The 24,159-nt window shown below is 47.6% G+C and overlaps 3 protein-coding genes across 4 annotated transcripts in view; 2 read left to right on the top strand and 1 right to left on the bottom strand.

Moving 5' to 3' along the window:
• Positions 1-5,999: 5,999 nt before the first annotated feature.
• Positions 6,000-13,403, bottom strand: GCKR (glucokinase regulator; the record flags this gene model as incomplete). Its single annotated transcript, XM_084236019.1, has 5 exons — positions 6,000-6,003; positions 6,233-6,333; positions 7,169-7,248; positions 12,934-13,075; positions 13,359-13,403. 5 exons carry the CDS (start codon positions 13,401-13,403, stop codon positions 6,000-6,002), a joined length of 372 nt encoding a protein of 123 aa, XP_084092145.1.
• Positions 13,404-16,029: 2,626 nt separating this feature from the next.
• FNDC4 (fibronectin type III domain containing 4) lies at positions 16,030-18,021 on the top strand (the record flags this gene model as incomplete). Its single annotated transcript, XM_084235186.1, has 6 exons — positions 16,030-16,114; positions 16,201-16,316; positions 16,544-16,748; positions 17,219-17,308; positions 17,640-17,764; positions 17,933-18,021. The coding sequence occupies 6 exons, from the start codon at positions 16,030-16,032 to the stop codon at positions 17,966-17,968; spliced, it is 657 nt and encodes a 218-aa protein (XP_084091312.1). The 3' UTR covers positions 17,969-18,021.
• A 2,182-nt stretch (positions 18,022-20,203) lies between these two features.
• The window catches only part of IFT172 (intraflagellar transport 172), a gene marked incomplete at both ends in the record, with an annotated part of 33,636 nt that continues 29,680 nt past the window's right edge, over positions 20,204-24,159 (top strand). For both annotated transcript variants that reach the window (XM_084234666.1, XM_084234665.1), the window contains 7 exons: positions 20,204-20,242; positions 22,010-22,153; positions 22,388-22,500; positions 22,936-22,975; positions 23,268-23,333; positions 23,516-23,595; positions 23,786-23,873. In XM_084234666.1, coding sequence (XP_084090792.1) covers positions 20,204-20,242; positions 22,010-22,153; positions 22,388-22,500; positions 22,936-22,975; positions 23,268-23,333; positions 23,516-23,595; positions 23,786-23,873 — 570 coding nt within the window. The remainder of the gene's footprint in view (positions 20,243-22,009; positions 22,154-22,387; positions 22,501-22,935; positions 22,976-23,267; positions 23,334-23,515; positions 23,596-23,785; positions 23,874-24,159) is intronic.

Here is a 24,159-nt window from a genome sequence, read left to right as displayed (position 1 = left end):
TGTGAAAAGATGTCTCGGACTCCTAGGGCTATGAGAATGACAAAAGTAAAATATCCCCCAGGCTCAGAAGCGCTTGTATAAGAATCACTTCAGAAGGCAAGGGTCATGGGGTTTGTGGAGGATGAGAACCAAAGGGATGACACTGAGAAGGCCTTATGGGACCGGTGGTTGAGGAAAGGGACATTGGTTAAAAATCGGAGGTAGGACTGAACCTATACATGTAAAATAGGAAAAGTGAGCTCAGATAGAGGCTAGAGGCCCACAGACATCTAGAGGGCACTATGGCTGTCTTAAAAAGGTGCTTCCTTTACCCTCATAAAACTGAAATTTGGCTTTTTAGTAGTCACTGCCTGCCTAGAGATTCAGTGAGTTAGAGAAAAGTTTTATCACTGGAGCCCTGGGTATCTTTTACATGGATATTTCTCCGGCACAAGGGGGAGCCAGCTGTCTACTATGAGACATGTCACAGGCACTGAAGTGTTGGCATGGGTCTGGGATGAGCGAGGGTGACTGATTTGTCAAAACAAGTGACAGCTGAAGTCTAAAATGTACAGACTGGGGTTTCTAGTGTTTGCTGAGTCCCAACACCAGTGTGGGTGTTCAGCACTCCCAGGGGAATCCTTATGTTCTTCTTACAAACACTGGGCAGGGGATGTAACTCACTTTATGATCTAACGGTGGATGTAGCATTCATTCATTCTTCCATTCATTCAGGTGACAAGGGAACTATCATCCCTAGTTGGAAATTCTTTTTTCTCCCCTGGGAGTCTCCTGTGGAAGACACAACCTCTCTCTTCTCCTGGGATTATCTAAATTCCCACCTCTCCTTGTTTGTGTGATCTGTGTGTTTGTGCAAGCATGGTATATGTGTAAGTGTTGGTGATGGGGAATACAGAAATGCTGGAATAAGATTTGCATCGCTGACCAATGAGATGGGGTGGGGGCAAGGAGGCTAAAGAGACAAACATGCAGTTGGGACCAACCCACACCACTCATCTTGCCCCATCTGTGATCTACTGACAGGGAGCTCCTGAGTTTGGAAGGTTAACTTTCCAAAAGAAGACATTGGGCTTTATTTCTGAAATCAGAATACACCAATGAAAGTGGAGACCCATGGGTCAAGAAGGAAGAACTAGCCCATGTGGAAAGGTTCTCAGGGGTGGGGGTCTAAGGGAGCCACTCCAGACTGGGTCTCTTCCCACCCCAGGTGCCGCTGGCACAAGACCCCCATGAGCTAGGCTGGGCTGGCCCTTCAGGTGCAATGGTTTCTGAGATGTCCAGTTCATTGCAAGGGAGGCCCCAGTTTCCAGCGATTCAGCACCACATTCCCCACCTGGCCCAGTGAGGGTGCACCAGACAGCCTCCCAGACAGAGGGAGCCACAGCCAGTGCACAGGAGCCCCAGGGATGAAAAACGGGTAACAGGCTCTGTGAGGCCTTGGGGATTACTTATGGGGGAAGAAGCAGGAAGAGCTGGAGCTGAGAGAGTGAGGTCACTTGCAGAAGAGCCCTGGAGGAGCCAGAGCATTTTGTGTGGGAGTCAAAAGCCACCAAGATGCATAAAGGAATAGAAGGCAGTCATCAGATTTGAAAGTGGTGAGGAGGTGGGTCTTCTCCCATTCCCCTCCTAGGCAGAACAGAAGATCCTTTTCTGCACCCACTTATAGTACCCCTATTTCACACCTCTGTGTTACTTGTCACAATCACATCTTCCCTGAAACACACTGCATCTTGTAGTGTCATGGAGGTTTGAAACCCAGTACTAAGAAAAGTTCTTGACACATTGAAACAGTGTTTGTTGAATGACTAGCAGAGGAAGGATACCTGTTCTCTCTTGTGTGCAACTCAGAGGTGGCAGGAGCTGGGAGCAGCCCGATTATCATCCCACCATGGCGAAGGGAAGCGGATCCTTTGGACTAAGGTCTCGATGGAGCCTGGGGCTGTCTCTGCATGAAGGAAGGTCCTTGCAGGAAGGTCTCTGCATAGAGCCTGGGGCTGTCTCAAGAATCACTGCGAGGGCCTCCCCTTGTGGCACAGCGGTTAAGCACTGGGCTGTGGGACCGCCGGCGAGGGTCCTACAAAAAAAAAAAAAGAATCACTGCGGAAAAAATGGTAAGTTGAGTGTTGAGCCAGAAGACCAGAGCAGCTCAGAATGGGGTCAAGGGAAGATAAAGAAGCAGGAGAATGGAGGCTGGGCTTCTGGAATTGGCTCTAGAGGCAGTAGAGAATGCAGCCTTGTAGGCAATCCTAAACTCACAATCCCAGGCCTAAGGGAAAATTAGGGTAAAGCCAAATGACAGACCTAGACTGTTTGGGTTAAACTGAAGAATGAAGGGCAAATTTGGCACATTTTTAGCCATGTCCCTTCAACCCCATAGGCTGGTAACCTAAAACTGAACTCATACACTCCAGTATCCTCCATAACCAAATTTTGTCAGCACCTCTTAGCTGTCCAACTCAGCACTCTCCAATGGAAATATAACGTATCACATAGGTAATTTAAAATTTTCTAGTTTCAGGCCTCCCTGGTAGCACAGGGGTTAAGCCACAGCGCTATTAAGCTTTCACCAGTCACTGCGACATGGGTTCCATCCCCAGCCAGGGAGCAACCCACATGGCACAGCAGACCTCTCCTGTCTCACCTGCTGCTCCCCTCAGTGTATTTTAGTAGATCCACCAGCTCTGCTCCCCACTCTGTCTCTGGTGAATCCTCTCTCACACACACCCCCCACACACACACACACCTCTGGTCTACACCCCAGTGCAGTTCTTATATGCATAAATAAATACATCGTTTAAAAAAATAAAATTTTCTAATTTCTGGTAACTGTATTCAAAAAGTAAAATTTAATAATGTTTTATTTAATCCAACTTAGTCAATTTATAATTTCAACATGTAAACAATATTAAAAACTGTGAGGTATTTTACAATACTTTTTGTACTATGTCTTTGAAATACAGTGTGTGTTTTACAGCTACAGCACATACCAATTCAGGTATTTAATTTGCAATGTAAAAGTTAAGATAGAGACTTACCAAAAACAATAAAGATAGATTTAGTGAAAAAAAATTATAGTGGTTCAGTTTTTAAATAAAATTAAAAATTCAGAAACAGAAGGAACTAAAAGAACAAGAACACAGAGCATTTTTCCCCCAGTTGATTGGCTGGTTCCAGTCATTTGAGAAGGTTATTTTAGGGACCTGGTGGGTGCTCACTAATTGCTCATCGATTAATTCCTTTCACATAGGGTTCCCAGATTTTAATTGGGTATTCCTTGTATTATTCTTGCAATTTTTCTGTAGGTTTGAATTTTTTTTTTAAATATATGTGTGAAGGGAATTTACATCAAAAAAATTCTACAGGGCCTCCCCCGGTGGCGCAGGCGGTTGAGCGCCGCACTGTGAAGCTGTTCACAGCCTCTGCAGCACTGGTTCAATCCCCACGGGCCTGGTGAGGGTCCCATATGGCACAGCGGACCTCTCCTGTCACACCCGCTGCTCCCCTCAGCTGTGTATTTCATCAGTCTGCCTGTTCTGTTCCCCACTCTGTCTCTGGTGAATCCTCTCACCCTCCTGAGCATCTGGCCTATACCCTGGTTCGTGCATAAAATAAATAAATAAATCTTTTAAAAAAAATTCTACAGTAAAGAATTTACAAACCCTATTGAAAACCTCCTTATTTCAAACAATCTCAATACATTTAGAAGATAAAAATTGAATCACACAAAAGACAGAGTTTTAATAGATTTGATGATGTAAAAATCATTTCGAACACATAGAAGCAAAACAAAATAATAAACTGGGGAAAGTACAGAACAAGAACAAAAAGGCTTTGTCCTAGCTATTTTATACCCATTCTTATAGGCCAGTAAGAAAAAAAATACCCCCAAAAGAATGGTTGAATATACCCCAAAGACATGAAGAAGCAGTACACAAAAGAAAAAAAATTCAATGGCCTATATATATCTTTAGTCAATCTCCATAGTAATTAAAGAAATGTAAATTAAAAAAACACTGAAATGCCTTTTGTTTTGCTGATTAGTGAAGATTAGAAAGAAGATGCAGCTTAGTATATATGAGAGTCTGGGGGAAGAAGCAATTTGAGCTCAGTTTGACCATATGTATCCAAAAGCTTTAAAAAACTACATAGCCTTTGACCTACTGGTTCCAATTTTAGAGGTTTATCCTAATGAAATAGTCAAACATATATATATATATATATATATATATATATATATATGAATGTTTGGGGCAGTATTTTAATAAAATCATAATATGGAAACTATCAACAACATCTGACAATTGTGGTTAGAATAAACAAATTTCAGTAGCTATAAAGGAGTACTATGTTGACATTAAAAATTATGATGCCATCATATTAGTACAGGAAGGTTCATAATTTTAAATGGAGATAAAAATAGCATGTTATAAATGGTTCTATTTTTGTATAAATGTATGCAAATATGCATTAAAAAGAAGACTAGAAAGACATTCTAAAAAATTGTCTACAATTGGTGGTTTTTTAAATTGTAATAGTTTTTTAGATTTTTTTGTTTGTTTTGTAATATAGTAGATTAATGATGATTTTTTTTCTTTTGGTTTCTGTGTTTCCTAATGTTTTTACAATAAAATGTATTACTATTATGATTTCTATTTTCTTTTTTTTTAAGATTTATTTATTTATGCATACAAGAGCTGGGGTACAGGCCAGAGGTGTGGGGGGGTGAGAGGACTCACCAGAGACAGAGTGGGGAACAGAACAGGCAGTTCGACCGAAGTACACTGCTGAGGGGAGCAGTGGGCGAGTTAGGAGAGGTCTGCTGCACCATGGAGGCTGGGGACAGCTTCATAGGTTGTGTCTTAACCCCTCCCTGCACCACCAGGGAGGCCCATGATTTCTATTTTCTTTAAAAGCATATTTTTTTTTAAAAAAAGATCACAGGTAAGACTATACTTTCAGGGATCATTTCTATAGTTCGTTCTAAAAAAAGATCACAGGTTACCATCACCTACTATATCTCCTGTCTCTGGAACAATAACTGGCATGTGATAGGTGCTTTAAAAATAATTGCTGAATAAATGAATACAATAATTTGACTCCACTCATATATAGGGTTGAAATTTATTTTGTACATTGAAATACAGTTACAAGACCTGGATTCAAGTTCTGACTTCTGTCTTAGCTATGTGTCCATGATAACAATTCCTTCATCTCCTAGTTTCAGCTTCTTTATCTGTGCAATGGGGACATTAAACATACATTCCTTAGGGGAATTGTTATGAGAACTGAGATATTAAATATTCTGTAAAGTCCAAAGACTTGTATGTCCATTGGTATTATGACCATATAATGGAACCTGTAAGGTGTGGAGAGGTATGTAACATATCGGCGCGGTCTAGGCAATGTGGCTTGGAGAAGACTTCTTAGAAGACATGAGATCTTGAATGAATGTGGAAAATATGCCCAAAAGTAAGTTGTGACCAAAGAAGACCATTTGGAAGGAAAGACAAAGATAGACATTTTAAGGACCTTGGATCTTTGCTCAGGAGTGAAGGGCTTCCATTGAGTTCTGGGTATGGGTTGCCAGCTGTTGTCTGAGCTAGGAAGCTTCCTGAATCAGATGGTTTGAATAGTGAATGAAACCACATTTCTCCAGGACAAACCCTCTGGGTCATGATTCTGCTCCTGATGGTGGAGAGGTGTCATGTGAGGAAATGGAGGAGCAGAGATGTAATATTTCTTTCTCTCTTGGATCATACAGAAGAGCTGACCTGGCACCCAGATGTCCTGATGCCCACTCCACACTCAAGTACACAGTTCACCCAAACTGGTTATCATTTGTATGATAATTATCTGAGCTTATTCTGCATTATAATTTCATTAGTAAGCACTTTACATCAGTGTAATATTATCTGCCGTGAATTTTGCATAGGACAACTTGCAAAACAAAATGTGCCTTAAAAGCTTTTGAAGACAGGTGATGACCACAGTGTCAACAATTACCTGTGACAAAAGCACATGAGCATGTGTCAGGTGATCGGCGGCCTATCCTGCATGTCCTGCGTCTTAGAACTGAACCCAGAAGCCCATTGTCTTAGAAGCTTCTAGTGATGTGATATCACAGGAACTTTTCCTACTGGCTTTGTGGAAGTCAAATCTTTCTACTTTTCAGTCTTGGGTTTTCTAGTTGTTAGAATTCCTCCTCCTCTGAGCTCCTCACTGCAGATATTACCTTCTCATTCCCCACACCTGGACAAAGCTCCCTTCATATTCAAAGAAAACCAGTGGCCTTGTCATACTGACAATGGAGGGAAAGAGCTTCTTCAGAAGAGTCTGAAGAGGTGGAAAGAGGACCAGGAGCCCATCATCAGGAAGCTTGGCTGTAATTGCTGCCTAAGGTCCCCTCCTCAAGGTTGAACACTCACTGTAATTGCTGCCCAAGGTCCTCTCCTCAAGGTTGAACACTCACTGGCAAGGACTGCCCCACAGGGCTGTGTGCCAACCTGGATACTGGAGGTCTACTCTTTCACCTGCTTCACCAGGGCCTGCACCTTGAGAGGCTATCTAGAAGAGGGAGAGGGTCTCAGAGAAGAAAGACTGGCTGTTCCACCTGCTCTCCCCCAGGTTCCAGTCAAGACACACGTCCCTGCCCCTCCCTCTGAGCACTCACTAAAATCCAGAAAAAAAAAAAAAAAAAAACAGCTTCTCTGAGTCACTCTATTGCTTCCACCACATCCATCTTGCCTCTCACCATCCAGGATGAAAATGAAGTCCCCCTGGGAGAAGTCCCCCTGAGGTAGAAGAAGATGGGAGGGTCCCTCCCATGAAAAACTCCAGAGCTGGAGACTAAAGAGGATTTTAGAGAACATCTAGTCCAGAGCTTTTGTCTACAGATGATAAAACGGAGATTCAGCGAGGTGATGTGTTTTGCCAAAGATGATGCACCAAGTTGGCGGACGAGCACTGGACTAGAGCCAGGTTTGGAAGACAAATGCAAAGTTTTCCATACTCCTTGTAATGCCCCCCACAGCCTCATGACCTCTAAGCCATATTCGCTTCTCTGGACTACCTCTCTGTGCTCCCCCACCTCTCTCCACCTTCCCCGTTTTTCCCACCCTCTCCACACCAGTCATCTTCACCATTTTCCCAAGTCCCAACATCTTCCCACTTGGTTGATCAGCTCAGCCTTCTGGCTAAACATGTCACTGCTGCGATCACCAATGAGAAAGCCATGGGTATCTTGCAAATCTGGAAAGTTCAAGGTCAGAGAGAAAGGAGTGATGGACTTCATTGGAAGGGAAGTTTCTATGTTTGGGAGCTGGGAGGAAAGTGGTAAATGGGGTGAAGGGTGAGAAGTAATACACATGGGAGGCCACAGCTAAGCACAAACCTAGGAGATGAGGGATCAGGACTGAGTGGGGATTCGAAGGAAGGTGCATTTGACTGAAATACCCATTTAGATAGAGCAAGATGGACATTGCTTGAGGACCCCCAGGGATCACAAGTAGAAAGTGGTTGCATAGTAGACGCGTTGGTTTGGATCAGGAGGGATCAGAAGAAAGTCTGGAATGGAGTCCCCCCAGCACCTAAGGTGTGGATTCACTCAGCTCCCTCCATGAAGGCAGAGATGCCAAGGGCCTGCCAGCCAACTAGGTGCACTTGGCCTTTTTCTAGCACTCATGTTTTTTTCTTGTAGAGCGAATGAATCTCACTATCATCATCTGTGCCTGCTTTGACCTTATAAGGACTTTAGCAAATCCTGCCCATGCCCCTCTGCCAGGGATGAGAAAGGGTCAGCGGTCAGGGTGTGAGAGGAGGGATCCCAGTGAGAAAAGGCCGGAGATTAGAGAAAGATGCACAGGGAAGAGCAGAGCCTGTCCCTGCCCCACCCCCGCCATCCTGCCCTCTACCTGACTCCCTCGTCCAGAGCATCCTTCTCTCTGAGATGCCCCCATGCACTGGTCCACAGTCCTGTGGGCTGCCAGTAACAGGACCTCAGTGGCACTTCTACCTTTCACCACGAGGAGCCACAGAGCTCTTGGGCTTAGGAGGTGATGACACCCAGGAGGAAGTGAGAGAGGAAGGAAGTCCTGGAGTTTCCTGGAGTTCACTCACCAGCAACTCTTGGACATGCAAGCTAGTATTGGTGGTCCCCAGTGTGCGGTGAGGAGGGCTGAGGGTTTAACTGAAAGAGGAAAGAGGAAGCCACTTCTGGTCTGAAAGATGGTACATTAAGGACACTAGGGAGGAAGCCACAGTGACGAGATCTCCTGTTAACCAGGAATAAGCTTTTTTCAGAGGTTTTTTTCCCTCAAGGCTTTTTTCAGAGAAGGGTTTTTTTCCCCCAAAGCTTTCTCCCCCTCCCCATTTTTCAATAGCAGGTTGCCAATCCAAACACATTTCATGCCCCTTGGCAGATCAACGAGGCAAGTTACTATAATGGTACAGATATGTAAGACAACACACCAAATGGGTAAAGAGATTACAGCAACAAGATGATCCAAGTATTACCAGAGGAGAGGAGGAAGAGACATGAGCATGTGGGAGGGGAAAGAGCTGGAACTTGAGCGTCATATGGAATTCCTGGCTTCCTGTCTCATAAGAGGAAGAGGAAGGAGATGTCACACATGTGCCCATCCATCCCTGGCAGAGGGGCATGGGCAGGATTTGACTAAAGTCCTTATAAGGTCAAAACAGGCACAGATGATGATAGTGAGAATCATTCGTGCAAGAAGAAAAAAAACATGAGTGCCAGAGGCTCCCCCCAATCTTGGAGAAGCTTAGCAAGGCAGAAAATTGAATCTGCATTCCTTTTCTTTTAAGCCCATAGTTGACATTTAAACTTACAAAAGACACACAAAACAATTCACCAGTTCTATCAAATCTTTTTACTCATAGATGCAAAAGAGCGTCTTTAAACCAGAGCTTCTAGACTATTTAGGTATTGGATGATTACGGATTTAAGAGACAGGGTCAGGATAGAAACAATACATCTTAAGGTGAAAGTGGAAATGAAAAAAATAGGATTTGATGGACAACATTTATTTGACACACGATGCCAAGAATTTAGACAAGATGTGAGAGAACCTAAAATCACAGGCCCCAAGGAAGTGGTTGGCCACCCTGAGGTGAGGACAGAGGAGAGGAATGGGGAAAGATTCTACCCCAAATGCAGGACTGAGCATTCCTACAGGACTGAGAAACTTCCTGTTTCTCTTGTGATGTCTGCATCTGCCCTGCCATTTGTCCAAATGTTGGACTCCAGTCTTCAATGGGGTCATTCCCAGGGCCCACAGAGAGACAGAGACCAAGAGATGGTCTAGAGTATCTAAAGGGAGGACCTCAAAGGGCAGTCAGGATCAAAGACTCCATTGGGATTCAGCAAAGGTCAGCAACTTCCAGGAGAGATGTGTTTGGGAGTTCATAGGAGCTCTATGTCCCTGGACCCCAAGGCTGAGGGCTAATAAAACATTCCTCAACTTGGGGCCTCCCTGGTGGCACAAGGGGTGAGGATGCAGCACTATGAAGCTCACCACAGCTACTGCAGCATGAGTTCAATCCCCATCCAGAGAGCTAATCCATATGGCACAGCAGACCTCACCTATCTCACTCACTGTTCCCCTCAGCAGTGTATTTCAGTACATCTGCCTGTTCTGCTCCCCACTCTGTCTCTGGTGAATCCTCTCTCCCCCCACATCTCTGTCCTGCACCCCAGCTCTTGTATTCATAAATAAATATATCTTTAAAAAACAAAAACATTCCTCAACTTAAGTCTAGAACAAAGCCAAGACAACACATGTCCACATTAGCCACCCGCTCTACAGGCCCCTGAGAAAATGCCTGTCATGTGGCATATTCAAACTGTCACCTTATTTTCAGTCTGAGGAAAGCCCTTCCCATTCCTGGACATAGATTCTAGAAAGCGCCTCAAATAGTAAACCCCTCGATACCTCGGGAGGGATAATAGTTCCCAGTAAGAGAGCCAACCTGCAAGGTATGAAGAGGAACACCTACCAGTCACTGAACATTCCTTGAATAAATTAATCAGGAACAAAACAATGTCAATGAGACGGGAGAACAACGGATTTGCTTGCTAGATGCTTGCTAGAACACCAGATCTTCTGCAGTTGACCTCTGTCAGCTGGGCTAAGGGATAACTTGTGAATCAACCATTATGGCAGGATCTCAGAGTTCCAGAGCCTCTCTAGGGCCTCCCTAATTTCACTTTAGCATTATGTTTCTGCAAAAATTCCATTCCTTCTTAAACTATTTTTTTTTCATCTGCCTTCCAGGGCAAACAAGTTACACTTATTACATCCTCATATTGTGTGAAGTGTTTCCTATAATTGGTCCTCAAACTACTTCTGAAACTTCCTAGAGATCAAAGACAGAAGACAGCTAATCAGAGAGAGAGAGGATCTAAAACCAAGATTCCCAAACTTGGCTGGCCATCAAAACCACCTGAGAAGTTTTGTTTTTGAAAAACTACCTATTTCTCGGCCCCACACCCACCCTGAGAGCTGGCTTCAGAACTTTTGGAGTGGAGTCAAAAATCTGTATATTTAAAAAGCTTCTCAGACGACTCTGAAGATCAGCCAAGATTGGGAGCCACTGATTTAAGGAACAACTGGAAGATCTCCACGCCTACATTATTTGAAATCCTTCCTTTCACTTAGTCACAGTGCCTGAAATTAGCATCCACTGCAGCAGATTTTACACTGTTGGTAAAAGAGAGTTCTCCATTAAAAGGAGCAAGGTCAAGAGTACTTAAGACTCATTTATACCTTTATACTAGTAACACTACAAACCTGGAATCTATGGGTTGAAAAAGTACTTAGAACCAGCTCCTCTCTCTCCCCCAAATCATCACTAAAAATACAGAGCTGCTCTTGAACCATAAACAAACCTTCCCTAGAATCCCTGCAGGGATTGGAGGCCCTCAGCTTGATCAGGTGGCCCACTCAGATGGTTTATTTAGAGACTTCCCTGGCTGGGCATCAAGAACAACACCTAACAGTTGGTAAAGTTTAAGTCTAACCAGGACTAACAGGATGACTGGGTTGGCCATGCTGTAGAGCATCTCACCTGCCACAAAGGGAGCCTGGTATAGGGAAAAAGTGGAGGGCTTTATGTTTCCCCCAAATAGATACTTTTTAAAAAAGATTTATTTATTTATACAAGAACTGGGGTACAGGCCAGAGGCGCAGGAGGATGAGAGAGTTCACCAGAGACAGAGCAGGGAGCAGAACACTGAAAACACTGCTGAGGGGAGCAGCAGGCGAGATAGGAGAGGTCTGCAGTGCCATATGGGTATCTCACTGGCTGGCTGCCATGTGAGACTCTCTCTGGCTGGCCGGGAATCTAACCCATGCTGCAGAGGCTGTGGCCAGCTCCACAGCGCTGCGCTCAACCTGCTGTGCCACCGGGGAGGCCCCCAAAATAGATTGTCATCAGGGAGGCCCCCAAAATAGATTGTCATCAGGGAGGCCCCCAAAATAGATACTTTAAGGTGTTACCCTAAACCTACAACATCAGACCTCTCATACAAGAGCCTAAGAATCTGCTTTCTCGTTGTTTTTTTAACACTCCTGAGGGAGGGCACCCACAAAACCCCACCTCACCACTGGGGGCTGAACAATCTCCCCTTCTCTGAGCTTTGACATTTAGAGAGAGAAAGGGAACCTGGTGGCACAAGGCTCTCAGGAAAGGGGAATGGGGTGGGAAGGTAGGGGTGGGGGACTTGAGCAGCCAGAGAGGGCAGTAGAGTACCTGGAGAATCGGCATGGAAATAGCACCACTTCCCTCAGCTCCTGAGGAAGGGCAGAGGTTCAGGTTGCCAGGTGCCAGCTCAGGTTGGACAAATCATTGTCTCTATCAGCAATGGAAGTAATGGAATTAGGGAGAATTCTTGACCCTCCTTTAATGACTGAAGGGAAAAGATGATGGCAGTGTAATATAGCAAAAAGAACATAGGATTTGAGAAAGAAACCAGTCTCAACTCTGACTTAACTACTTATTCCAATCCCTACTTACTCCAGATAAGACAAAAAGCAGCTTCATCATCTAAATGTATATAAAAATAGGGCCTCCCTGGTGGCGCAAGGGGTTAAGCACTGCACTATGAAGCAATACGTAGCCTCTGCGGCACAAGTTCGATCCCCGGCCATCCAGGGAGCAGCCCACATGGCGAGGCAGACCTCTCCCGTCTCGCCCGCTGCTCCCCTCAGCAGTGTATTTCAGTCAATCTGCCTGTTCTGTTCCCCACTCTGTCTCTGGTGAATCCTCACACCACCCCCCCACCTCTGGCCTATACCCCAGCTCTTGTATGCATAAATAAATAAATCTTTTAAAAAAAAGTATCTAAAAATAAATAAGTAGAAGCATCATTATTTAGCAATTATTAGCTGGATATATTTGTAGATATATTAAGTCTGTGTTTTCCCATTTAAAAAATGAAGACGATAACACCAACTTCACAGGTTTCCATGAGGGGAGTGTGAAAATACCTTGTCAATTACAAAGTATCATGCAGATAATTATTATAGGTATCACTGATTAATAAGATGACAATTAAGACCCAGGAGGGAGGACTGGAAGAAAGGAAAACAGATCTACACAAGTGAGAGGTAGAGGCCAAGAATAGCAGAGGGAAACAGAAGCTAGCAGGGAGCAGAAGAATCTTAGGCACCTCTTAAATTTTTCCCAGCCATGGGTACCTTGTGGTTAGAACTAATTCAAAATGATTCACTGTAGAGTCACTGGAGAGGCCAGGCAGGGACCTAAAGCCAGGATAAAGACAGTAGATTGGGGGGCTGGAGAAGGATGGAGAGCTCTCACGTTTCCAGAATTAGGAGCCATGGTCTGAGAGTAGAGATTGAGAGGGGCCTAGGTGGCATCTTTACTTACGGAGTCCAGGAAATGTGTCTAGGTTACCTGATCTGTAGGCACTGCCTGTCCCGCCTTCCTGGAAGATCCCAGCCTCACATTGCTCCAGCAATTGAACGATTTGCTCAGCATCTGCTTTGTCCAGGTCCTGGGTCAGTGGGTTTGACTTCTCTGTGATTGGCAGCACTGTCTCAGGCAGACAATTAGAGGGAAGGAATACAAGGACATAGGCAGGGAATCAAAGCCTCTTCTACACACCTATTGACCTGGAGATGGGAGTGTAGCAGCCACATGGTTTGGACTCCACACACACACATACAAAGGACAGCCGGCACTTGGTACTCTGGGCCTATTAGGGAAAGCAGATCAGGGAAGGAGCAGCAGGAAAACAGTACCCCAGGTGGAAGGAAATCTAGATGAAAACTGATTCTAGGAATCAGAGCAGAGAGCCAACACAGAGAAGGGGGTATCACCTCCCACTTGCTGGGCTCCAAGGTCTCAATCACATGTTGCAACATTTTGTGCCTAGCATGGTCCCACACTGTGGATACACTGTCATGCCTGCCTCTTCAGCCATACAAACCCTCTCTCCTACTGACTTAGCTTCCAGCTAGCAGAGCTTTCCCTGAGCCACATGATGATTAACCCAAATACCTGGCTCTCTAAGCACCACCTCCTGTGAGCACTTCTGCCTCTACCCTTTCCCAGTCACTAAGCCCAGCCCTCCAGTAATCCCAAGGTAGCTCCTGGGGTGCTCTTTGCATGCACCTAGGCTTTCCAGCCTCTGCTTTTAACGTTTCTTTTTTTTTTTTTAATAGAGGCATGCTTTATTTGTTTGTTTGTTTTGTTTATACATGCACTGGGTACAGTCAGAAGCTGGGAGGGTGAGAGAATTCACCAGAGCCAGAGCGGGGAGCAGAGCAGGCAGAAGGACCGAAGTACACTGCTGAGGGGAGCAGCGGGCGGCAGGAGAGGTCTGCGCGCCATGTGGGACCCTCCTCCGGTGACCGGGGAGCAGCCGGGGAACGAACCAGCGCTGCAGAGGCTGCGGGCAGCTTTGCAACCCAGCGCTCAACCGCTGCGCCACCGGGGAGGCCCTCCAGCCTCTGCTTTACCCCTGGAAAGGAAAATGCAAGGTTCGTTCATTCCTCTTGCCCTTCAGATACAGTGCCCTCTGGGGGGGCGGGGGAGGGTTGCTGGAGCCCCAAAGTGCAGGAAAATACCAAGCCCAGTTCTAGAAGAACCTCAGGAGGCCAGAGATCAGGGTTCTCGGGATCAGCAGAAGTCAGAGTACCATCAGCTGGTCCTCTGGATCACACAGATCCTCTGGATCACAACTGGATCACATGCTCAGCCCACACAGTCCTCCCTGCCCCATTTCATTCTCTCCTCTCAGAGGGACGTCAACAGAAGCCCCAGAGCCCCAGGGTGCACACACTGAACTGGATATTACAGAGGAAAAGTGCCACAGAAATAGAAACACTGTACTGAGAACCAGAAACCAAAGTATCTGCCCTGAATACAACACTAGCCAACGTTTATTTACACTGAACAGGGCACTTCTCACATGCAGTGGAAAGTGAATATAATGGATACATTAGCACTAAGCATCCTGACACCCTGGTTTTTTCCAGGTGATGAAACTGAGGCTCAGAGAAGGTAAGTCAGTTGCTGAAGATCACACAGCAGACAGAATGGACTTCACATCCAGATCTCATGCCCAGCCAAACCATGAAATAAAGAGTTTTACGTTTATTGAATGAATGAAGTAACTAACAAATTGGTGCAAATTAACGGTGATCTCTCATTCACACAGTGTTGCAAGATCCCGAGAGCTCATTCGCCAGCACTCATTTGATCCTGACAACAGCCCTGGGAGGTTTTAGACTCTCTGATTTACAGGTGGAAAACCTGAAACTCACATCAATCAATTTCTCTAAGTCACAGTAAGTCGCAGAACTACAAGAAACACAGGTCTCTGCTCTTCAAATTTCTCCCTATAAACCCATCACTCTTAATAATCACTTTATTCCAGCTTCAAACATGCGAGACACTGAAGAGACACTCAGCAAATATTTGCTTAATAAATGAAAGGCTGAATGAAAGCGTGCAGGGCACCAGCACCACATCCTGAACGGGGGAAAGACTTACGAGCTGACGCAGCTCTCCAAGTAGGAGATCGTTAAAAAGCAACTATTTTGATCCCACTGTCCTCCACGCTCTTACTTTCCTCCCGCACCAGAGGTGGAATTCCTGCTCCCTACTTGGCTGATTTCATCCGGGGAGGGAGGGGCCCTCCAGGTGCCGAGACCCTCGCACCTGCGCCGCTCCGGACGCCCCCGCCCGCCTCTCGGACCGAGCGGGAATCGCCTGGGGCTGGGGGCGCCGGAGGCCGCCTCTGGAAGGGTCGAGGGAGGAGCCCCGAGAGGACCCGGAGGGGGCAGGGAGGGGGAGGGGTGGCGGATGACGGCGGCGAGAGCCCCGGCGGGGCGGGGCGGGCCCGCGCGTCCCGGCCGGGCTGCGGCGGAGCGAGCTGGGCCAGCGCTGCAGAAGGCGGCGGCCGGCTCGTCGGGTCGGTCACATCCCGCTGCAGGGGCCGGCGGAGGCAGCCGCACTGCCTCGCGCCCCGGAGAGCCAGGCCAGCCGCCAGGCAGCGCGGCGCCGCCCCCAGCGCACTCCCAGACGACGCGGCGGGTCCCCGCGCGGGGGGCACCGCAGCCCCGCGCCCCGCGCCCCGCGCCCGCTACGCCTCCGCCCTCTGCCCGCAGCTCCGTCCCGCGCCGCCCGCCCCGCCGGGCCCGCGCCGGGATGGGGTAAGGGCAGCGCCGCGGAGTCGGGCGATGGGCCGCCCTCTGGGCACCGAGCAGCCCCCCGAGGCCTGACCGCCCGCGAGGACCGGCGGAGGTGGGTGTGGGCCGGCAGAGCCGCGCGCTGGGGGCGCCCCGGGTGATGCGGGGGTGGGAAAGGCGAGGGGGAAAGCCGGGATCAGGGGCTGCTGTGGGCTGGGGAGGGGGGACAGCCCGGGATGGCTGCTGCCCCACCCGAGCGTTCTGGGGCAGCCCGTGACCCCCCCACAACTCCTGCCACCTCCAGGAGCCCCGCCTGGATGTCTAGCGGTGCCTCCCAGTGGACATGGTGGGGACCATGGCTTCGCTGATACCCCTTTCCCCCTATCTAAGCCCCACGGTCCTCCTGCTGGTCAGTTGTGACCTGGGCTTTGTGCGAGCAGGTGAGTAAAGGCGGAGGAAGTGGGGATTAACCAGAGTTAGCCTGTGCGTGGAACCTGTTAACCTGTTAACACACTGGCACCTGCAGACCGGCCCCCGTCTCCTGTGAATGTGACAGTCACTCACCTCAGAGCCAACTCGGCCACTGTGTCCTGGGACGTCCCAGAAGGCAACATCGTCATTGGCTACTCCATTTCCCAGCAAGTATGAATCATTCTGCTCCCCCAACCTGTGTCCTTGGGTCTCTGTTCCTTGGGTTACCTCCTCCTCCCCCTCAAAGTCCCCTCCCAGCGGTGGGAGAATCTGGGGAGCTGGTGCACCTTGGTTCAAGCTGCCCTTTTCATCTCACATGGACGGTTCAAGACCAAGTATGGTTTGGACCCTGTGGCCTGGGCCTGCAGTAAGGCCACTCCCCCCCCCCCTTCCTGCAGAGACAGAATGGCCCTGGGCAACGTGTGATCCGGGAGGTGAACACCACCACTCGGGCCTGTGCCCTCTGGGGCTTGGCGGAAGACAGCGACTACACTGTGCAGGTCAGGAGCATCGGCCTTCGGGGAGAGAGCCCCCCAGGGCCTCGGGTGCACTTCCGAACCCTCAAGGGTTCTGACCGGCTACCCTCAAACAGTTCAAGCCCAGGTGAGGGTCTCACCTAGTCTCTATTCCCTAAAGCTTTGCATTCTGTGGCTTGTTATGTGGCCTTTATTTAGCCTCTTGTTTACTTCCTCAAAGAAGGCATCAGTCGAGCTTAGATGAATAGAAGGATGATTTAATTCATTGTACTGCCAGAAAAGGAAGGAAAACAGGTTGGCAGGGAACTGGGTATAGACAGACTGATAATGAATCGTTTGGGGGAAGGGTTTTTGAGCTTCCTTTTCCCCATCCTGGGTTCATGGCAGCTGCAGTCTGTGCGAAGGAGTACCTGACCTATAGCCCTCCTGCTTTTTGATCTCTAACCATCTGTCCCCCAAAAGCTTCCTAAAGAGGCTACAAGGGGGGACCCAGTGATGGGTCTACTTGGACTCTAATCCCCTGCATCTCCATCCTTCACCGTGCACAGTCATAGCTCTCTAGCTGCTCCCCATAACCCAGGGATCTTTCCTTCTCAGGAGACATCACTGTGGAGGGTCTGGATGGAGAGCGACCCCTGCAGACAGGGGAAGTGGTCATCATCGTGGCTGTGTTGCTCATGTGGGCTGGTGAGTGAGCAGCTGGCGCGGGGCTGGGGATTGAGGGAGTGGGGCTCAGTGACAGTGGGAGGTGGTGAAGGTTGTTGGGAGAAAAGGGAATGGGAGGGATGGCGTGGGGAGATGCTTGATTGAGGGGAATGATCAGGAGGTTTGAAGAGATGGTGTGAAGGCTGTTGGGAGCCCAGAAAGGACGATGGAGAGGGGTGAGTATGCACGGGCACCAGAAATTCAAGGACTTTCTTCTTGGATTTTCTAGAAATGGTGTGGCTGTCTCACTGCCCTTCAAGGCTGTGAGCAGGGAGGGTGAGCTCAAGGCTCAGATTGTATTGTTATCTTTCAGCTGTAATTGGGCTCTTCTGCCGTCAGTATGACATCATCAAGGACAATGACTCTAACAACAACCCCAAGGAGAAAGGGAAGGGGCCAGAACAGAGTCCTCAGGGAAGGCCAGTGGGGACAAGACAGGTGATGTGGGGCCAGGGAGGGAGGGACGGGTGATTTTGCCCCCTGGGGGCAGCCAGGAAAAGGGAGAAAGCCAAAAGGGGGCCAGGAAAAGAGGGAGAACGGAAGCTCCGAGAGGAAGGAGTCTACTACCTTCCTCACATTAGACACTCACGTCATTTTCTTTCACAGAAAAAGTCACCATCCATCAACACCATTGACGTATGAGTGAAGAAACAACCAGAAGAGAGCTGCACTGACACCCTGGAGATGGTTGGGGGAAGGGGGGACTATCAGGGAGAGCCTAAGATGGTGATTTGACCAAGACTGAAGCATCCCAGTCTCCCAGAGAGTAATACCACCCCACAATCTCAGGCCCGGTACCCATCCTCTTTCCACTGTGAGCAGGGCCACAAAGGTAGGTCTGTTAAGGTCTGTGCCCCTGGACTTGGGGAGTGGAACAGATGGTCTCTCATCCCCCAGGTCCCTGAGAGAGTCTCCTGTTCAGTCTTCTCCTACTAGGTCCCAAATGGGGCCCCCATTCCACCTGCATCAGGACTCTCAGTATCCCCAGCTGCCCCCACATCTTGCCTCTATGTCTCAGAGTGGGGTGTTTCTGCGTGTACTCCCCTGCCCCAGCAAATAGAAGGAATTGCCTGGGCCTGGAGAAGGATGCTGCACTGTACTACTCCAATGTCTTCCACGGAGCCTCAGGTGCTCCCCTCTCACCTGGCAGCTCCTCCAGCTGCTGGTGACCTCACTCCTTGGACATTTTTCCAATAAAGGTTCTTGGACAAACTGGAGCTGACTGTATGGATACTGTATGGCATGAGGAAAACATACTGCCTTTCCCTTGAATACAAGGTCCCTCACATTACCATCAACCTGATAACAGTGACTTTCATTTCAAGCTGTTTGCTTTAATTCTCTAGCCTGGAAGTGCAGAGAGGGGCCAGAAAGGGTTGTAGAAAACTAGAGCCCTAGTTCCTTTTGCTTTGTTGTTGGATGAGGGGGAGAGAAAGAGAAGAGAAAAATGTAAGTTCTTCCTGCATAGAAAAAACTAAGATTGTGTCACATGAGGGACAGTCACCTTTTATCTTCACTGCCCACGTTAGCAGCCCACCTCCTCACTTCATTCCTCTTACTACTTTATTCCTTTGATTCCCTCAGTCAGCAAAGGACTGAGTTATGTCTTGGGACAAATGAAAGAGCAGAGGACACTAATGGATCCCTTAGTTCCACATGCTCCCACTCTTGTGCTCCTACTCTTCTGCTCCTATTCCTCCCTGCCCTGGAAATCCCTTTGTCTCTGTCTCTCTCTGATAAATCAAAGTCCATAATAACTGCAAAGTCTAAATGTTTATGTTCACACTCTGCCACAGTATCAGAGGAAGATTCTGGAGGAAAAAAACCGAGGGGTTGGAACTGTTGTCAAAACAGTTATAAATTAGGTTCCGGGACTTTGTTTCCTGTGAAAATAGGGGCTGTCTTTTATTTTTTCCTAAGTCCCGAGGGTATTTGGTGCTAGTGAGAGAAATACCTGTTGATATTTACAGCAAATGTGGGGGAAAGGCCTCAGTACTGAGTCTGTCTGGATAGCATGTGCCACACTTTCTGGAGGGTTACAGGTCTTATCAACTTCAGTTCCTTCCAGAGGAAGTTTATGAATAACTTTCCTTTTTGGAATTTCAATCTCTCTGGTACATTACAAGAAATTAGATCAATAATTCTGAAAGCTAATTATTAAGAAGGAATATACAGGGTGTTTAAATGCACAAACTTTGGGGTTGAGTCCAGCCCTGCCCTCCACTTACTGTGTTAGCTTGGGCAAGTGACCCCTCTAATGCTCTCTCCTGTTAAGTAAAATGGGACTAATAAAGCTATCCCTCCAAAAGATGGCTCTGAAATTAAATGAGATCATAAAATAACGCCCGGACAACACGTGGCCCAGCACCTGGCTGACACAGTAGTCACCATTAGCCATCATCATTAGCCTCGTGATCCCGCGCAAGTCACATAACCTATATGGGTTCGATTCCGTCCACTGCACAAGACATAGTAGCAACTACCTTGCTCTCCTTCAGGGTTGTGAGGCTTCAGAGAATGAACTCAACCACGCTGACGTCCACCAAAGCGCAAGAACCACCACGATTACGTAGACCCAGCGCTTGGGGTACGGCTCGTGGGCGTGGCTTGAGCGGGGTTGGGGGGGTGGGGTCCGCCTGCAGCGATGGGATTGGTCGGGGAGAGGATTCGTTCGTCCCCTCTGGGGCCCGCTCTAGATCTCACTGCGCCTGCGCACGTTCTGTTGCCTTCACCGCGAATTACGTAGTGACCTTGCGACGGGTGTTGCGTTCTGGTCGCTTCTGCGTCAGCCCTAGTCGCTGCGGCTGCGTGGCGCGTTGTCCAGGCAACCGCGGGAGTTGTCGCTGTCTAGTGGCGTCCGAAAGACAGGTGTTCGTCATGCAGTTGAAGCACCTGAGGACCCTGCTGAGCCCTCAGGTGAGGAGTCGCGTGCTTCTGCCCCCCCCTCCCTCCTAAACATTCCACGAAAGGCGGGGGAACTGAAGTGTGGTGATGCTGAGCGCCCCCGGGTGCAGAAGACTGAAGGGTATCGCCATTAATCGGACTCTGCTTGGTGGGGAGAGTTGAGGAGGCGCGATGGACCTCTGCCCACTGTAGCTTTCATTACGTTGCATTAAACATCAGTTGTGTACCAAGTTCTGCCTGGGACTTTGAGGGGCCCAGAACTACCTCCTTTATTGCCCCTGCCTTCAGGAGCTTTGTACTAGGGGGAGAGCGCACGTGTAGACAAAGAACATAAATCTGCTCTGGGCTAATGAAGTGCTTTGGGTGAGAGCCCTAAAGAGGGAGGGCAGAAGACCGCTCCGTTTGTTCTGAAGGCGAAGAGCTTAGATTCAGAAAAAGTTGGGCACTGGGGAAGGAACCCTGAAACGTGATGGAGACAGGCAGAGTTTTGGGATTAGGAGACCAGAATTCAAGTCCCAGCGCCATCACTACTTTATTTTTTTTTTTTTATAGAGGCATGTTTATTTATTTATTTGCTTGTTTGTTTTGTTTATACATGCACTGGGTACAGTCAGAAGCGCGGGAGGGTGAGAGAATTCACCAGAGCCAGAGCGGGGAGCAGAGCAGGCAGAAGGACCCAAGTACACTGCTGAGGGGAGCAGCGGGCGGCAGGAGAGGTCTGCGCGCCATGTGGGACCCTCCTCCAGTGGCCGGGGAGCAGCCGGGGATCGAACCGGCGCCGCGGAGGCTGCGGGCAGCTTCGCAACCCAGTGCTCAACCGCTGCGCCGCCGGGGAAGCCCACCATCACTACTTTAAGTAAATGACCTGATACCGCTGTCTCTCACCCTAATCTCCGTCTCTTGAGAGCACTCACCCAGCTTCTTCATTGGGAAAACGGGAGTAATAATAATAACAACCTTAGGGAACTTGGAGAGAGGTAAATAATATGCACAAGAGAACTGTAAACAGAAAAGCTGTGTGCAAACTGATAGACAAGCAAGGAGGCCCGTCAAAATCCAAAGCTAATAAAAATGGTATCTACTGTTATTGAGTGTTTAATATGCACCAGGTAGTACAAGAAGTGAAGATTGTGGTTTATGGCATCAGACATACGGATTTAAATCTTGATTCTGCCACTTACAAACTGTATGTGAACTTGGGCAAATTACTGAACTTTAGCCTCAGTTTCCCCATCTGTAAAAGAGGCATGATTACAGCATCGATTGCAGAGTTAGGAGGTAAAATGGGTAATGTATTATCAAGCACTTGTCAAAATTCCTAGTCTGTGGTAAAGGGCTTGTTAAAATTTCTCTATTATTCTATTCCCTACTTCATTCAGTCTTCACAATAGTCCTGTGAGGTACGTGTTGTGGAGAAATGTGAATTAATTGATGGTGGAAATCAGGCAGTTTTCACAGATGTAGAATTTAGAGAATAGAAAGAAATTAGAATAAAAGCAAGTTTTGTTCACTGCTCCATAATTGCCCCTGAATCTGTAATAATTGGAAATTAAATCCTCTTTCACCCTTTCAAAATGAGGTGATATAACGGTGTAGGCCAAATACCCAGGATAGGGCAATGATGCAAGATGATCAGCAAGGGTTGCTGAGCACTACTCAGCCCTTCTACCCTAATGTAATCAAGAGATGGGAAGTGATAATTGATTATAATGGTGGAAGTAATGGAATTATAAACGCTTTGGGCACCTGGATTGATGTTTGCCCCCTTTACCGCTACAGGATGGAGCTGCAAAGGTGACCTGTATGGCGTGGTCACAGAACAATGTCAAATTTGCTGTCTGCACAGTGGATCGAGTGGTGTTGCTGTATGATGAACATGGGGAGCGGAGAGATAAATTCTCTACCAAACCAGCTGACATGAAGGTGAAGAGAGTACTCATATGTACCTTAACCTGTTGACAGTGCCTTACTGACCTAGAGAGCTTCCTAATCCACTTGTAGCCATAGCCATAAGCACAGAAAACAGCCTGCCCCGCTTCTTCTCAGGATAAGTCTCTCCAGTCTGTTATGATCACACATGTACCTTTTCTTTTCCTCTCTTTTCTCTTTCATGTATATGGATTACTTCTTTTGTCTTTTTTTATTTTTAACTCTTAGTATGGCAGGAAGAGCTATATGGTGAAGGGCATGGCTTTTTCTCCCGATTCCACAAAGATTGCCATAGGACAGACTGACAACATCATCTATGTCTACAAGATTGGAGAAGATTGGTAAGGATGGTGATTGGGAGATGGGGTGGCCCAGAAAAGAAAGGGGAAAGCAAGAAGAAATGCCTCATTAGGGAGGAGAGTGGAGAGGATGAGGAGCCAAGGTGGAGTCTAGAAGACAGAGGCCTTCTGGAATCTCCTGTTGCTTCCCTACCTTTGCCTACTCCTTGTGTTCTGTGATCCCATCATTGGAGGAATCAGTCTAAGGTCAACATGGCGACACTGAAATCTTGGAGAAAGCTGAGGGATTTGCTTCCAAATTACTGTTCCAAAGCTACTCAGACTCCCTTTTATGCCTCCTTTCCGGGCTCCTGTTCAGTAGTAGGAAACACTAGTGGGCCAGGGAAGGTGTCAGCTCTTTCTTCCCTTGCCCCAGCCTTAGTTGGCAATCTGTTTATGGAAATGGTCTTTAATATGTTTCCTCCTTTTATTTGGCAGGGGTGACAAGAAAGTTATCTGTAACAAGTTCATCCAGACGGTAAGGTCAAACCAAATTAGGATGTACAAACAGGTATCAATATATTTGCTTATAAGTGCAGTCAGGAGCTGTATTTTTAACATCTGAATCTGGCTTTTCCTGCTGCATGGATGCTGTTTCCTGGCTGCTCATCCTCATCTGCTGTCCTCCTTAGAGTCCAGCTGTCCCTTTGTCTCCGTTCCTATAGGCAGATGGGGTGGGCCACCGGGCATTCAGGTTGTTCTGATTCAGGTTGTTAGAATATGCTGCCCTAACACACAGGGCTACTCTTTTCACTATTTCTTTCTTACAGAGTGCTGTTACTTGTCTTCAGTGGCCAGCAGAATACATCATTGTCTTTGGACTAGCTGAAGGGAAGGTAAAGGAGCAAAGAGAAAGGCCAGGGAGATTATGGGTAGGGGTAATGGTTGTAGAGAGGGGATCAGGTCATGGGGGACAGTATATTGGGCCAGTTTTTTTGTTTTTTCTCTTTCCCTCATTAGGACCTAGGTGAAATTGAAAGTAGCCTAACCAGACTTGTGTCCATTCTTCCATTTTCAGGTTCGCTTAGCAAACACTAAAACTAATAAGTCATCTACCATCTATGGGACAGATTCTTATGTGGTGTCACTGACAACAAAGTGAGTAAGGATGAGCAATATTCCTAGAACTTAGAAATCATAGGAGAAAGCTACAGGGAAGTCCAGGCTGGGAGATGATAGAATGAAGGGTAGGGAGGACAGGCAGGGTCGTGTTTGACAGAGAAAGGAAACTTTCTTGGTGAACCACAATAACCTCTTCCTGTATTTCTCTCCTTTTACTCCTTTTTAGTTGCTCGGGGAAAGGAATTCTCTCTGGTCATGCTGATGGCACCATTGTTAGATATTTCTTTGATGATGAAGGCTCTGGAGAGTCACAGGTATGAATAAAGGATGCTCTGGGATAGGGGGATAAGGAAATCCCATGCGCCCTCCTAGAGGGAAGCTGGGCATCTAAGGAATTTAGATGGAAGTGCAAGGGGAGGGAACTAGAGGAATGAGGCCTCGGGGCAAGAGACAGTTGAAGGCAGCCACAGAAAGGATTTATGTTTAGGAAGCGGTGATTAATATTTATGGGAAAGATGATTCAAGTGGAAGGGACCTTGAGACAAAGGAAAAGGCTCTGGGAAAAGGTGAAAATTATTCTCATTCCTGTAAAAAGTATAT

The sequence above is a fragment of the Talpa europaea genome (assembly GCF_964194135.1).
Source record: "Talpa europaea genome assembly, chromosome: 6".
Taxonomy (NCBI): Eukaryota; Metazoa; Chordata; class Mammalia; order Eulipotyphla; family Talpidae; genus Talpa; species Talpa europaea.
This window is presented reverse-complemented; position numbering and strand designations above follow the sequence as displayed.